This window comes from Cynoglossus semilaevis, chromosome 10, assembly GCF_000523025.1.
Source record: "Cynoglossus semilaevis isolate Cse_v1.0 chromosome 10, Cse_v1.0, whole genome shotgun sequence".
Taxonomy (NCBI): domain Eukaryota; kingdom Metazoa; phylum Chordata; class Actinopteri; order Pleuronectiformes; family Cynoglossidae; genus Cynoglossus; species Cynoglossus semilaevis.
The window spans coordinates 14,478,910-14,492,396 of record NC_024316.1 but is presented as its reverse complement, the minus strand read 5'-3'; the positions used below and the strand labels follow the sequence as shown (position 1 = coordinate 14,492,396).

Below are 13,487 nucleotides of genomic sequence, written 5' to 3'. Positions count from 1 at the left end.
TTCCAAATGCAAAAGAAGTTGAGTTTTTTTCTAACATATCAGCCAAATGTTTTTTTACATTTTTATTTATTTTATATATTTGAACAATACTCATAGACAACAGCAGCGTCCAGACACAGATAAATGGCAACTGTGATTTATCTGCTCAGAATAAGAGTCAACTCTGTTTGGTTACAACCTGCATTCCATGATGGTGATAAAGATATGAGGGCAGTTCTTATCTGGTACACAGCGGAGCAGTAGATTTGTTTACACACATTCCTGGTGTGGAACGGTTCTTTCCTCCATGCCATCACTTTGGCACGTTTTGCTGTGGGAGATGAACAGCTCTGTGGAGCAGTAACAAACATCAAACAACTCCTGATTTTCTCTGTTTACGGTTCAGATCAGAGATGTTGGAAAAGCCAAGAGAAGAGAAAAGCGTTGAAACCGTCTGTTGCCTTACACACACAGAACAATGACTCCGTGACTGAAAGGAGAAGATACATTGCAATAGTGGAAGCAGATAGGCTTCAGTCTTGTCCTGAAGTGACATCTATTATTTCACCTCCTTCTTATGATTCAACATCAGACTGACTTGTGCTGGTGTTACTTAACTTGCGCTGCTTCCCTGGCTCTGTCCCAGCTCCGTTTACCTGATGGTGTTGATTCACTGCTGCCATTTGGTCCACAGTGACCTCTCTGGGGATGTGACTCAACACTTTGTTGAACAGATTGTTTTTAAAGCTCTTGCTCAGAAAGTTGTAGAGGATAGGGTTGGCGATACAGTGGAAAAGAGACAGACACTCCACCACGTTGTAGGTGTACAGGAGGACCAGGACTGCGTTGCAGGAGAGGATGTAAGGATCATATTCGTCTATGACCAGCAGCCACACGATTAAGTGATATGGCAGCCAGCACATCACAAACACCAGAGAGTACAGATGCACGAGCCACACGTCCCTGCTGCCTTGAACATCCGGAGCCGTCTTAACGGCTCGAGCGATCAGCACATTACACGTGATGATGACAGTGCCGGGTAATACAAACTGGAACAACAACGACAGGACAGACAAAGTGATGGACCATTCGAAGTAGTTGTGCGCTGGGAAAATGAAGCAGCCCGGTTCATTCACACCCAAGAGCTGCACATGAATGTTCTCTAGCACAGTTAAAAAAAAAGAAAACAGCCATAAACCTGCACAGAGAACCCAGCGCCGCTTGCCTGTCACGGGAAACAAGGCCGGAGACGAGGGTCTAATCAGGGACAGGTAGCGCTCCACGGTCATAGCGGCCAGGAAGAAAGTACTGCTGTAGAAGTTAATGGAGTAGATGAGTTTGGTGACCCTGCAGAGGAAGTGGCCCCACAGCCAAACGTAGTCTATCGCCGCCTCCAACATGAAGAAAGGCTGGATCACGATCACCATCAGGTCTGAGAGGCTGATGTTGATGATACAGAAGAGAACCCCGTTAGCTGCATGTCTGCGTCCCCAGTTGACCCAGACGACCAGCAGGTTCTCCAGTAGACCCACCATGAAAACAAACAGGTAGATGAGGAAGAGAGCCACGCGCCTTTGGTTGTCGTCCAGGTTGATGTTGCAGTCCCATAAATACGGTATTGTGCTGTTCCAGTAGTCGTCTGTGTGGTCGTACTCAAACGAAGTCATGGTCTATAGGGGGAAAAGAATCTGGTCAGAATTTAGATGAAAAGTTTTTTGGCTGTTGGAAAGCTGTTGGCCTTGGAAAGGACTGCAGGCGTACGAACTGTGTTGTTGAGACCCCTGGTTAGAAAAGGCAGGGACGACATGATTTTCAGAAAGCTTTATTTCATAAAAGTCTATTTTTAGGATGTTCTTTTGCATAAATATTTACATACAAATATAAAGTCAACACTGTCCTGCTGGTTTGTCATATAGTTTTCCTTGTTAAAAGCCACACATGATCAACCTTTCTAAACAAAAACCTGGTATTTTCTATTTATTAGCCACAATAGTGTCAAACACCGCCCTTAATAAAGACTTGTATGAATTATACATGTTAGTGTAACCGACATATTTATGCACAACAACATAATTTCCCCCTCCATATTAATGATAATTAATAATAATAATTTGAACTTTATTTAGCAGATCTGCTGCTAAACATGTGGTTCCTCTGGGAATCAAACCCAGGACCCTCTGCTCCAGATGCAAACCAGAAGAGTGCTTGGCAGCTTACCACCAGCTTTATAATAAACATTTTTTTAAACATCTAAGTAAAAAAAAAACTTACCTTGTTGTGGTGATGAAGATGGTGGAGATGAAGAAGAGGAGGTTCTGCCTGAGGCCTTGGAAAGGACTGCAGGCGTACGATGAGCCCTAATGTTATGAACTATCTGAGGAATTAGCCTGGAGTTTCTACTCTCCCATTTATCTCTAACACACACACACACACACAGTTTTAACAGGACATCCTCAGTAAGTGTTAGGGAGTGGCATGACTGGAAGTCCATTCAGAAAGAATGTGTGCAACAAATGTGAAAATGTGACGGTGTGAAAAAAAAGTTTCATTGAGAGCAATTTAACTTGTGAAGCAGTTCTGACAACATGTTATCTACACGGTCCAGAAACTGCAGACTAAACAGGTTCTAAGAATCACAAACTAAAGAAACTGGAATCTATACAAATAAATATGTGGCTAAGGTTGAAAGATTCAACAAACATAATCAAAACTCAAAATCATAATCTTATCATGTCAATAAGCAACAATTCAGTACAAGGTAAGCTTCACAATTTTTTTTTCAATATAAAACACCAATTCTGTATTCTCAGTATCTTTGAGAAATAAAGGCAAACAGAGGACAAATGATTTGTTTTTTGTTTATAAAATGCAGATTAAAGATTAGGATTAAATGAATGTGCTACAATTTGACCAAAGATGTGAACGTAAACCAATGAACTGTACAGGGTGCTTTTCACACCCCCTTCCACCCTCCACCCCCTGCCAACACCCACCCACCCTGCAGGACTGACTCCAGCCTTATCCACTGCACTGTTGTATCAGTGTGTGGTACATGAGGAAACACAGAACGTTAGTGTTGGCCAGGTTCCAGTGCGATGACAACTGAATTGTTTCTAGAACTTCACTGTCAGCACTTTGAGACTCATCTTCATCTGCCTCACTGTTCTTCCTGTCCTAGCTCTATTGTTCATCTCTCATCAGTTTTTACTAAAACATTTAGGAACCAGTCAGCAAGTTGTGTCTCTTCTAATGAAACAGGAAAAAGGAAGGAACAAGTCAGCAGAAATGCATCTTTTGGGCAGGTTTAGACAAAAAGCAGGCTGTGACCCCCAACATGTTGTTATCTGGGACTGACAACAACTGTTAAAGACAGACGTTTCTGACCTGCTCAACTCACCCTTTTAGGTTAAACAAATTATTTAGTGGGTGAGATTTTATTTTATTCCAAGAAACATCACAAAGTTGTTTTTCTTCTGTGTAACCAGTAAATTGGTCCATTAGTACTGTCAAAAAAATATTTAAATCAAAAGATCTGGGAGAGGAGCACATCCTCTGTGCTCCATTCAAAACATGGAGGGTTCTGGTCCAACACCACAGCTTAAAGCTGAAGTTGAATTCATCAGAATATTAGACAAAAATTCTCAAACAAACATGCCTTTCTCTACATTGTCCATAAAGTCAGTAAGCTGGGTTCCCATTGTATAATTTCTTCTTTGTAGAATTCTGAATGATGAAAGGAAGTTCAAATAATGAATCACACATTCATCAGTTTTTTGTAAAATATATTTTTGGTCCAAAAAGTGATTTGCAGAAGTACAACATATGCATCCGTCGCTAAGCATACAGTAATACAGAATACAGTAGAACAGTACACTAAGAACACTACTCATACATTGGAGTGTTGAAATTTCAACACTCCACGGAGTGTTGAAATGTGGTGTTATTTTTGTAATATTTTAACACAGTATCCTAGTTATAATACATTTGTTGTACAGGCAACAGCTTCAAATCTCAGACATTTCATTCACTCTCATCAAAATAATGTCGTTAGCTTACATTTCAGTTTTATCTTAGAATCCACTGCGTGGAGGTTAGTGGAATGCTGGGTAATGTTCTTCTTCATATATGTACTTAACAACAAACACTCAAGCATTGCTTTTTAAATTAAATTCTAGTTTAGTCTACTATGAGTAGAAGACTATGTTTACAGGCCAAACAACGAGATTCAGTCTTTATGAAAACTCATTTACTCCTTTTATTAAATCAACTCCTTTGACATACATTTATTTCGACATTTAGGTGAGACTACTCAACACACTTCAAGTAGTTATTTGAACTTACTTTACTAACAACTGAAGTTTGTTTCCGTTTGTTTTGAACAACACAGAAGTGTACAGTCCTTCTTAGGCTGCGACTCCAAACATTAAAAAAACAAAAAACAAAAAAACATGAGACTAGACAAATATGTTTGCTTTACATTAATGTGTTTTTTATTAGCAACAATTCAAAACATGGACAAACATGGTCCAGAATATTCTTCAGAATATCCTCAGAGGGACTGCACACTTGAAAATGTTTATTAGACGGTAGCGTTTTTCGTGTTCTCTTATTTAATAACAAATTAAACCATAGAGAGCAAAACACAAGGGCCATTCTATTTTCTACTAATTATTGCTTATATCAATGTGTATTTTTACCGTCCACTGCTTAAGCTGTGTTACTTCCATGAGCCACAGTCTACTAGCAGAGGCGATGCTAACTATCAATTTTACCTTTAGAATGCGCTGCGACACCACTTCCGTGACGCAACGTCATGTGCTACGTTATACGTTGATTGGCTTGCTAGGGGTACATGTAGTTTAGCTGATTAACATAGCCATTTATTTAAGGGTCATATTGTTGAAAAGTATTATATTTCTAGAGCTGTCAATCGTAAAACGCCAAGAAAGTTAGATTATGTCAGCAATACGATGACTGTGGAATGTCTAGGAGGCGGGTGCGGTGCCAGATGACCGAAGGTACCTGTGTTATTAGCTTGACAAAATGGCGCTAAAAACAATTTGTAAATTCGTCACGCTAGCTCCGGACTGACAGAAAACTAAAAGAGCGAAGTGACAGTAAGTCCTGAGTATCTGTCTTTTTTTTAAGTTAAGTTTTGTTAGGCTGATTACACTGTGACAAGAAAAGGACTTAACAGAAAGCAGAATTTAGAAATAAATTTAGTGAGATAATAGCTATTCCACGCGCTTCTTCATATACATATATGGTAAAACTCAGTACGAAAATCTCTAAGAACTTTATAAGAAGTTTAAGTTTCCCTGACACCCACAGTCTGAAATCTTCGTCTACACTTTATTACTTCATTATGTAGTGACTACGTCCGCTACCAAAGTAGTTGTGACTAGGAGTGGCTTAATCATAGGTCTTGTGTCAGTAGTCAGCAAAAATGACTAGACATAAATACTGTGAAAAGAAAAGTTTCAGCCAGCCTTCATTTAGTTCCGTAATTCTTATTTAATATTATATTAAGTATAAAAACACAAGTATAATGTGTAAAGTCTTGTGTTTCAGATTCATTTGAGCTCCTGGGCTCATATTTCCAGTGCTACTGCTCAACTAAGGGTGCTATTACATGAGAACTGTTTGGTCAGCTTTAAATGGTCCAGATTCCGGTTTCTCAGTTTACATCTCGGTCCTCTTGCCATCTGAAGGCATAGGTGTGTTTGCAAGTTAACCCTAATGCAGTTCGCTTACAGTAGAAAATACGTACGTACTATTCAGCAAACCAAAGAGAGGAAGAAGACTTAGTGATATACAGTGTAGTGAAGTCATTTTGCATAGAAAAAGCAGTGGGTAATCTAAGGAGAGGTAAACAAAGAAAGACATGGGAAATTTCCCTTGGCCAGACAGTAGTGAGGAGGTGAAGGTTCTTGTCGATATGTGATCAGAGGACTACTCTGACTTCTTTACCTTTCTGGTCACTGAAACGTTTTTGGTAGCAGCTGCTGTAACTGCCTGGACTTGTCCAGCATGTTTGTTCTGGCTTCAAAAGTTCAGTGTAAAAGTAAACCAAGTCTAATGCTTGTGTTACATTTTTTAAGTTTGGACTATTCTAATCAAACCATCATGTTGAATATTCTGGGCTAAAACCAGTTGTATGTCTCTGGGATATTATCTGTTAAATGGTGTCAACAGACTGATCTAGTGTTGAATATAAAAAAACAACAAAGTTTCTAAAAAAAAAAAAAATCTATTGAACATTGTAAAGTGAAATGAAAGTTTGACCCAAAGAATTTCATTGACCAAGAAAACAGCTGCTGACCAAGCTGTTTCTAAGTACCATATTGCTTCAGAATGTTATATATTAATTTAATAATTTGAGAAATGCATCTTAAACATTTAAAATAAATATATGCATCAGAAGTATTAAATTACACTGCAGCAAATAAATTAATATTCACGTGGGTGCCAACTTTTCTTTTTGTGAATGGAAAGTTCTTTTTTTAACGATTGAATGAAGGAATGTATGGCAGTGTTATGCAAAAATGTTTGAAATGAAGTCACGGAATCGTTTGGCGTACTGCTCTGGGTGGACAGTGGAGATTTCAGCACCAGCCTACAACAAAGACACAAGATGAAGTAGGATCAGAAGAAATGTCAACAATATATTGTTTACACCAGAGCTTGTGAGCGGTATATTAGTAGAACAGGAAGCAAATGAGTTTGGTAAGCAAGAAGCAGCCAATCACAGCTGTCCTGTTTACTAACATGCTATAGTCTACACACAAAAGATTCTATGATGCAAGAGTAAACATCAAACAGTTTGTCATCCATGCAGGTACAAGTCGGTACTTTGATTGTCTGACACATTCCCTCCACCCCTGTCCTATAACTCACCCCGTGTTTGACAGTTTTTGCTGCATGGGCAGCTTTCTTCTTGGTGTCGTACTGAGTCAGAACATCAATCAGGCCCATGAAATAGACCTCCCTCTGAGGAGCTCCTGTAATGAAAGGCAGAGAACAAACCGGGTCCATTCACTAGGCTTGACAATGCAGCTGAAGGCATCATCAAAAGAATAGCCCTGAGATTAAAGCCTCCACAAACACATCAACACCTCTTCAACTGCATTGCTGCATCCACCTGAATGACCTTGATAATAATAATGATAGCTGCCCAAAATATAAAGAGAAACTATTGCTTTATCTATGAGAGTGATGAGTTCCAGCACCTGTGTGTGTGCAGATGGAGTGTCCATCTTTAAACAAAAAACAAAAAAAAAAACAGTCGCAGATGGAGTGTCCATCTTTAAAAAAAAAACAAAAAAAAAAACAGTGTTTTTTTTTTTTTTTTTTCTTTAGGTCCTTACCAGCGCAGCTTTTAAGCGCATACACATCCACATAAGGGTCAAACTCTCCAGGCCCGAGTGGTTTGCAGGATGCCATATATCCAGCGATTCCCTCTGGAGAGGTGCCATAGGATCCCACTGTGGGGCCAAGACTCAGGCCGTTCTCTGTTTCCTGTTCCTCCTCGTGGGAAACCTCCTCACCCTCCTCCTCCTCCCGTTCAGCTCGGCCCACGTCGTGAATACCCAGTAGCAGGCTGTAGTCCATGATCTTCAGCTTCACCAAAAACTGCAGAGGTAAATATAAGGACAATGTTTTTAATCAGAGTCTATCACAATATGCAAGATCAGTGTTTTCATGTCTCAAAAATAGTGTTTAGTTAATGGCTGAGTGTCAATGGATGTGAATTCTTGCCCCTGAATACTGAGCCCTGATGCAACGGAGAGAAAAAGACAAAGTGACGAGGATGTGGCACACTGTCATAATTTAAAAACGGGCCAAAACTCATTTTCCTTTAGCACTGAAATTCCAAATGCCATCATTTTTATAATAATCTCTCTTGAACTGCATTCACGTCTAAGCAGCCTCTATAACAGGATCGTGGTGGTACAATCACAACCTTCAAAGAGAGGTGACTTTGGCTTAGTGAAGTGTTTTGTATGAAAGATAATATTTCTGAGCAGCAGAGTATGAAATAACAGACACAGGAGCATGAGGACAGTGAGGAGAGCATGAGCTCATAGCAACAAGCTCAAATGCTAAATCACAAGAGTTTCATCCTCTCGACCTGATTTAAGAAATGATTTATATCAATTAACTTAAAAATGGTTTAACTAGGGATATTTACTGGAATTTTATAATAAACTGTTTTTCACTAATATGTCGTTTGATTTTGACATTTGATTTAATTCAGTTCAATTTTGTATCCAATTTATCTCTCATTGCTTTACTTTAATTTCAAACCATACCCTAGTCACGGTGACGATAATTCCCACCAATGACAATGGCGCCCCTTTGTGGTCAACGTTTGCAATAACAGGTTATTTACAAGTTATTTACCTCCACATCTCGGTTAAGTTTCTCCATGAACTTTTCCTTCTGCTCCTCAGTCACATAAACTTTCTGCATGTTGTTCCTGAAGTCCTTGTCTTTGAAGGTAGGGAGCTCTTTGACCTTGGACAGAATTGTTTAGAGACATCCATGAGAGAACACTTAAAAAGGGTTTATTTAAATGAATGGTAGACAAAAACATCATCAAGTCACCCTTTCCTTGTCACTCGCTTCACGATCCACCAGAGAGCCCTGGGAAAATAGTGGGAAAAAAATTGCAGGAATTATAGGAATGTCAAATATTAAAAACTTGCACCAGTGCACATTTATCACCATTACATCTCCCTCAAGTTTAACACAGTCTTTATGTTTTTTGGGAAGTATGCTAAAAGGTCCGAATGATTACCACAAAGTTCTTCCTTACCTTTAGGTCGTACTTCCTGTGCACCAGCAGTCGGTGGCTGAACATGTTTCTCATGGCGATAAGGTAAGTCTCCTCACTGTCAACGCTCACACGGTACATACCCAGGAACTGTGGCAGCAGGGTGCTGCCATGACACTTCACTATGTGCTGAAAAAAGTGGACTTTCATTTTAAATATAAACAGAAAGCATCACCTAACTCTTACGAATTGTATTGTAACACAGCAATGTTACAGAGTACGTATCAGGTCTTTGGATGAGCACATTTTTGGGTATCAATACAAGTATGTGACCATTAACACCAAGTTTAATTTGGAACAACAAACCATATGCATGTGCCTACATTTCCTACAGGCTCCAATGCAAATGCAGAACTTTGACAATGTCTATAATTGAGATCATCTAAGCACACCATCTCAATTTTAACTTTTGTCATGACAATGAAGGAGCACTCAAAGTAGAAATTTGATGCAGTGCACTCCAACCTGTAAACCTGATCTATGTGGGAAACTACTGTGCCAACGCAGACACTGGACAACAAAGATTTTACTCAGCGCCAACTAAATAAATATGCACACTGTGAAACAGAGCTCCCATTTTTCTCATCCCGCTCTCACTTTAATGTAGGCAGTGCAACCACAGGCCACACATTCCAATAAGAGCCTGGATCAGCCCAACTCTGTAGCATGTTTAGCTTGAAGTAAGACCTACTTATTCAAGTACCCACTAGATGCAGCTATGCTTACCTATAACCCTTAAACTGTCATATAGTCACAGACTAATCACGGGTTTGTGATGAGCAAAAAGTGTGTCATCTTTGCTTCCCTATTGTTTCCATAACTGTAACATTTTTACATAGATGTGCAGATATGACTGTTCGACCAATGGGGGATGTTGTTCTGTGGTTGGTGCTGGCAAATCGACCAATGGAGAATGTTGTTCTGTGGTTGGTGCTGGCAAATGCTATGACTGCAGTTCACCTTTTTTTCCCCCTCTATCAACCCTCACGTACAGTAGAGGTTGATTTTCAGGTTAGGCAGCAGCAGCTTTGAGCCTCATTTGGTGTCTAGGACAAAACACTGTCAGGTCTACTCTCTTGCTGCTCACTGAAATCCCTCTGTTGCTCTAAAAATACCCATATCTGGGTTAATGTTGTTCACCTGTGGCTAAAATTACATAAAGAAAAGAGGCAGAGCTCAGTTTTAGGAGATGCTATTAATAGCCCAATTTTTGCAAGAGGGCATAACACAGTGGTTCCCAATGTGGGGAGCAGACCCCGTTTAGGAGTTGTGGAGCATATGCAAGTGTGTTGATGTATGATGTAGATGACATCCTTTCTGGAACATTACATTTCTTAATTAATTAACAAGTTTAATGTGATTTTGCCCTTACCTGGTGATACTCAGACAGGATGCTGTGCATGTCTGCAACATCCTCACTGGAGATTTGCTTGATGACCAGTGTTCGGTCGTATGAGTTGAGCAGAAGACTCTCTCCCTGGTCGTCTACAGACCTCATTGGCGGGCTGCGTGTTAATGACACCTGCAAATAACAAAGGGCATTTTCATAACCAGATGAGTACTCAAACCCTTTACAGCCTACCAGGATCAGGATTTAAAATTACTAAAACAATTAGCAGTTAAACAGATAAAAAGACACTGTATGGTAGAGAGATCAATTCATCAGTGTCAAAGTAAATGCATCAGAATAATTATATACGCTTGACTAAATATTAACGCTGTCTAATTACACATCACAAACCTGATAGTCTAGGTCCTCAATACCAAACCGCTCCCTCAAATTTCTGAAGACCTGAGGGCAGTATTCTTTGAACTTGAAATGTCCTGGAAGGTTTTCTCTGCACAGATAGGGAAACATTCACAAAGGTAACAATTAGTACTAGTGTCCGTTTGTGAAATTTGCTTTGCTCACGTGATAAAGCATTATCTACTGTAATTCCTAAATTAAATAACCTTCAATATCACCTACCACCTGTCCATAAATGGGGCATTACACTGTTGTAACATTTGGTACACTCAACAGTAAAACAGAACCTGGGCCTTACTTGTTAAATAGGTGGTTGTTGACTTTGATTTTGGTGTTGGCCTTGAAATCATCAGGCAGCAGCATGACAGGAACAGGCACCTGGTTCAGATCATTTATCTGCAGAGAAAGGTATTCATTGAAACACTCGGTGGGATTCTGGGATTGGCTCCATCCCATTCAGTGGTAGAAGATATATGAATGTATTATACTGAACACTGTACTTTCTATGCATCTCACAGACGTGAAAAGCCTTTGTTATGGCCCCAACTATTTATGATGATGTTGGACAAAAATGTTGTCCTAAAATCTTAAATTTTATTTTTTGTAGTCAATTTTTCCCAGATATACATTGTTGGAGCAATATTTTAAAAGTCCAACAATGACCATTGTGAACTTGCGTGTAGAGTAATGCGAGATGATGCGACACCTGCTGTACTGCATTCTTAAACGATCAGATTATGTTAAGTGAGATGAAGGTACAATATAACTTCTTTTTACTGTACCTGGTAGCTTACTGTCTTGACTGACATCTCTTTCTGTTTTTGCGAATAAACCCTTGAAACATCAGGTCTTGGTTACTACATTATACGGTCAACCATGTAATTTAGTAAGTAATTCCGTTACGTTAGTTACAAGTATTTTTGGGAACAGTATGAAATATATGAACTTCAATGATCGTAAGTGAAATAATGTAAAAAACGAAAATTGAATCGAATGAATCTAGGGTCGACTTTTATTTACACGAATTGTACAAGAATCGAACCGTGATCCCAGGAATGAACATGTGTAACCAAAGTCAAAGTACTCTTCGAAAGTTACTTAGTTAAGGTCCTTAGGTAGATTCGGAGAACATTTAAAGTTTAATGACGTACACGTTTCACAGCCACGGGATTTCTGATTGACTGCAGAAAGGACGGGACAGAACACGGTGTTCATAGGAAAGAGAAGGTGACAGTAATGCAACCTGATGGTCGCTGCTTGTTAGAAAACACCAATAAAACAACGACAATGAGAAGAATGATCACGGATCGCAATTATTTTAGTCATAATACTTGTAACATCTCATTTTCATTTTGCTCTGTAGTTTTAGGGCCTTGTCAGTGCCGTTTGTGTGGCAGAACCAGAAAGAATAAACAGTGTTGAACAACCGTTAGCTCTGTTGCTAACTCGCTAACCAGTGACACACGTATTGAAACGTAGGCTACTCTACTCACCGAGTGGTTGACGCCCCACATAAAGACGCTCTGGACTGGGTCGCTGGCCCGGAACACCTTCACCTTCTGCTGAACGAAGTGTTTCTTTTTAGTTTTGGTCTTTGGTGCTAGGATCACCACAGGACTGGAAGTGGCTCCTGAATTACTGAGGGAAGCCATGACCGAAGACCGTAGTTCTCTCCTCGTCCCCTCACGAAAGCGCTGTGACACGCACGGCGGCTCTCTTAACAAAAACCCGAAGTTAGTTACTAAGCTTGTTTGTACCACCGCCGTCCTCTGTGTCTATCACAGTGAGTGACAACTAAAGGTCAGTCGTAAAACACTGACTCTCTGTTAACGTTTAAACTACTGCGCCGAATCATTCAATAACAACATTCACACCATTTTCCCTCTGACAGTCCACAACGGACCCCTAGAGTCCATCCGTGTTTTTACAAACCACGTGGTGAGGGTATGATTGAAAGGTGTCAGAGGCCAATTAAATGATTCTTCTGCACCAGCTGACCTCCGGTGGGTGGTGCGTCGACGGTTCATGGTGCGTTTAAGTTAAAAATCATATTGGGAAATGTAAAATCTTAAAACGTTAGTTACAAATGTGGCGGAGTTTGGAGTCTTTTAGTTATTTAGGTAAGTTACTACAATTCAAATACACTACCTCCCCCTTTTCTTACTTTATTTTAAGTATTTTAAACTTAAACAATTCTCTTTACTCTTGTAGTATATGGAGGCAAAAATAAGTGTAAAAGAGTCACATTTGCATTTGCATGTGATTCACTGTATAACATTTTACAGTCCAATAAAAAGTGTTTTAAAATACTCCTCGTATTTATTCCTCTGACTAAATATGTAGGAGAATATACTGATGCTGTCGGTGAACATTACAACACAAAAGGCATACAGTTTGCTTCTGAGCTCCAAAATAACATATTAAACATAAAAATATTTAATGGTGTATTTACAGATTTATCTTTGAATAATTAAAAATATTTAATGATGTATTTACAGATTTATCTTTGAATAATTGGAATAATGAATTTTAAAAAGATCAAATTCTATGTGTAGACTGCACACCAGACCAGACCCAGGCATCAGTAAAAATCATAAAATCTAAATGGAAAGTGCATACAAATGGCTTAGATGGAGAAGTGGCATTCTACAAAGCATAATGTATTATTTCTGCAAGGCCTTCACTTTCATGATGCATGGACAAAAGGGTAATTCTGTCCTGTTACCTTGGAAACAGTCATGTCCCATTGTGGGGAAGAGGAAGAGCATTAGCTTTCCTGTGCCTGCTAATGGAAGAAAGCAGCATGAAAGTAATGGGTTTCAAACTGTAATTTCTGTTTCCCTGCAAGAAAACCAACAGAGTGACTACAGAGGTGTTTAACACACTAAATGAACATAAGGTCTTGAAACAAGTTCCCAGCCAAAC

The 13,487-nt window shown here is 39.4% G+C and overlaps 2 protein-coding genes across 3 annotated transcripts; both read right to left on the bottom strand.

Annotated features, from left to right (window-relative positions):
• Nucleotides 1-49: 49 nt before the first annotated feature.
• On the bottom strand, nucleotides 50-2,427 carry ackr5 (atypical chemokine receptor 5). The gene is made up of 2 exons (XM_008319001.2): nucleotides 2,251-2,427; nucleotides 50-1,649 (listed from the first exon to the last, which is right to left on the bottom strand). Exon 2 carries the CDS (start codon nucleotides 1,644-1,646, stop codon nucleotides 555-557), a length of 1,092 nt encoding a protein of 363 aa, XP_008317223.1. The 5' UTR covers nucleotides 1,647-1,649; nucleotides 2,251-2,427; the 3' UTR covers nucleotides 50-554.
• Nucleotides 2,428-4,446: 2,019 nt separating this feature from the next.
• On the bottom strand, nucleotides 4,447-12,517 carry pip4k2ca (phosphatidylinositol-5-phosphate 4-kinase, type II, gamma a). 2 transcript variants are annotated; one of them, XM_025059483.1, is made up of 10 exons: nucleotides 12,056-12,517; nucleotides 10,861-10,958; nucleotides 10,557-10,653; nucleotides 10,188-10,337; nucleotides 8,798-8,944; nucleotides 8,587-8,625; nucleotides 8,383-8,496; nucleotides 7,351-7,611; nucleotides 6,877-6,984; nucleotides 4,447-6,595 (listed from the first exon to the last, which is right to left on the bottom strand). In XM_025059483.1, the coding sequence occupies exons 1-10, from the start codon at nucleotides 12,212-12,214 to the stop codon at nucleotides 6,515-6,517; spliced, it is 1,254 nt and encodes a 417-aa protein (XP_024915251.1). In that variant the 5' UTR covers nucleotides 12,215-12,517; the 3' UTR covers nucleotides 4,447-6,514. The 2 variants fall into 2 exon arrangements, with proteins under 2 accessions (XP_024915251.1, XP_008317228.1); XM_008319006.3 differs by having other exon boundaries at nucleotides 6,877-6,980; nucleotides 7,347-7,611; nucleotides 12,056-12,516.
• Between the last annotated feature and the right edge of the window lie 970 nt (nucleotides 12,518-13,487).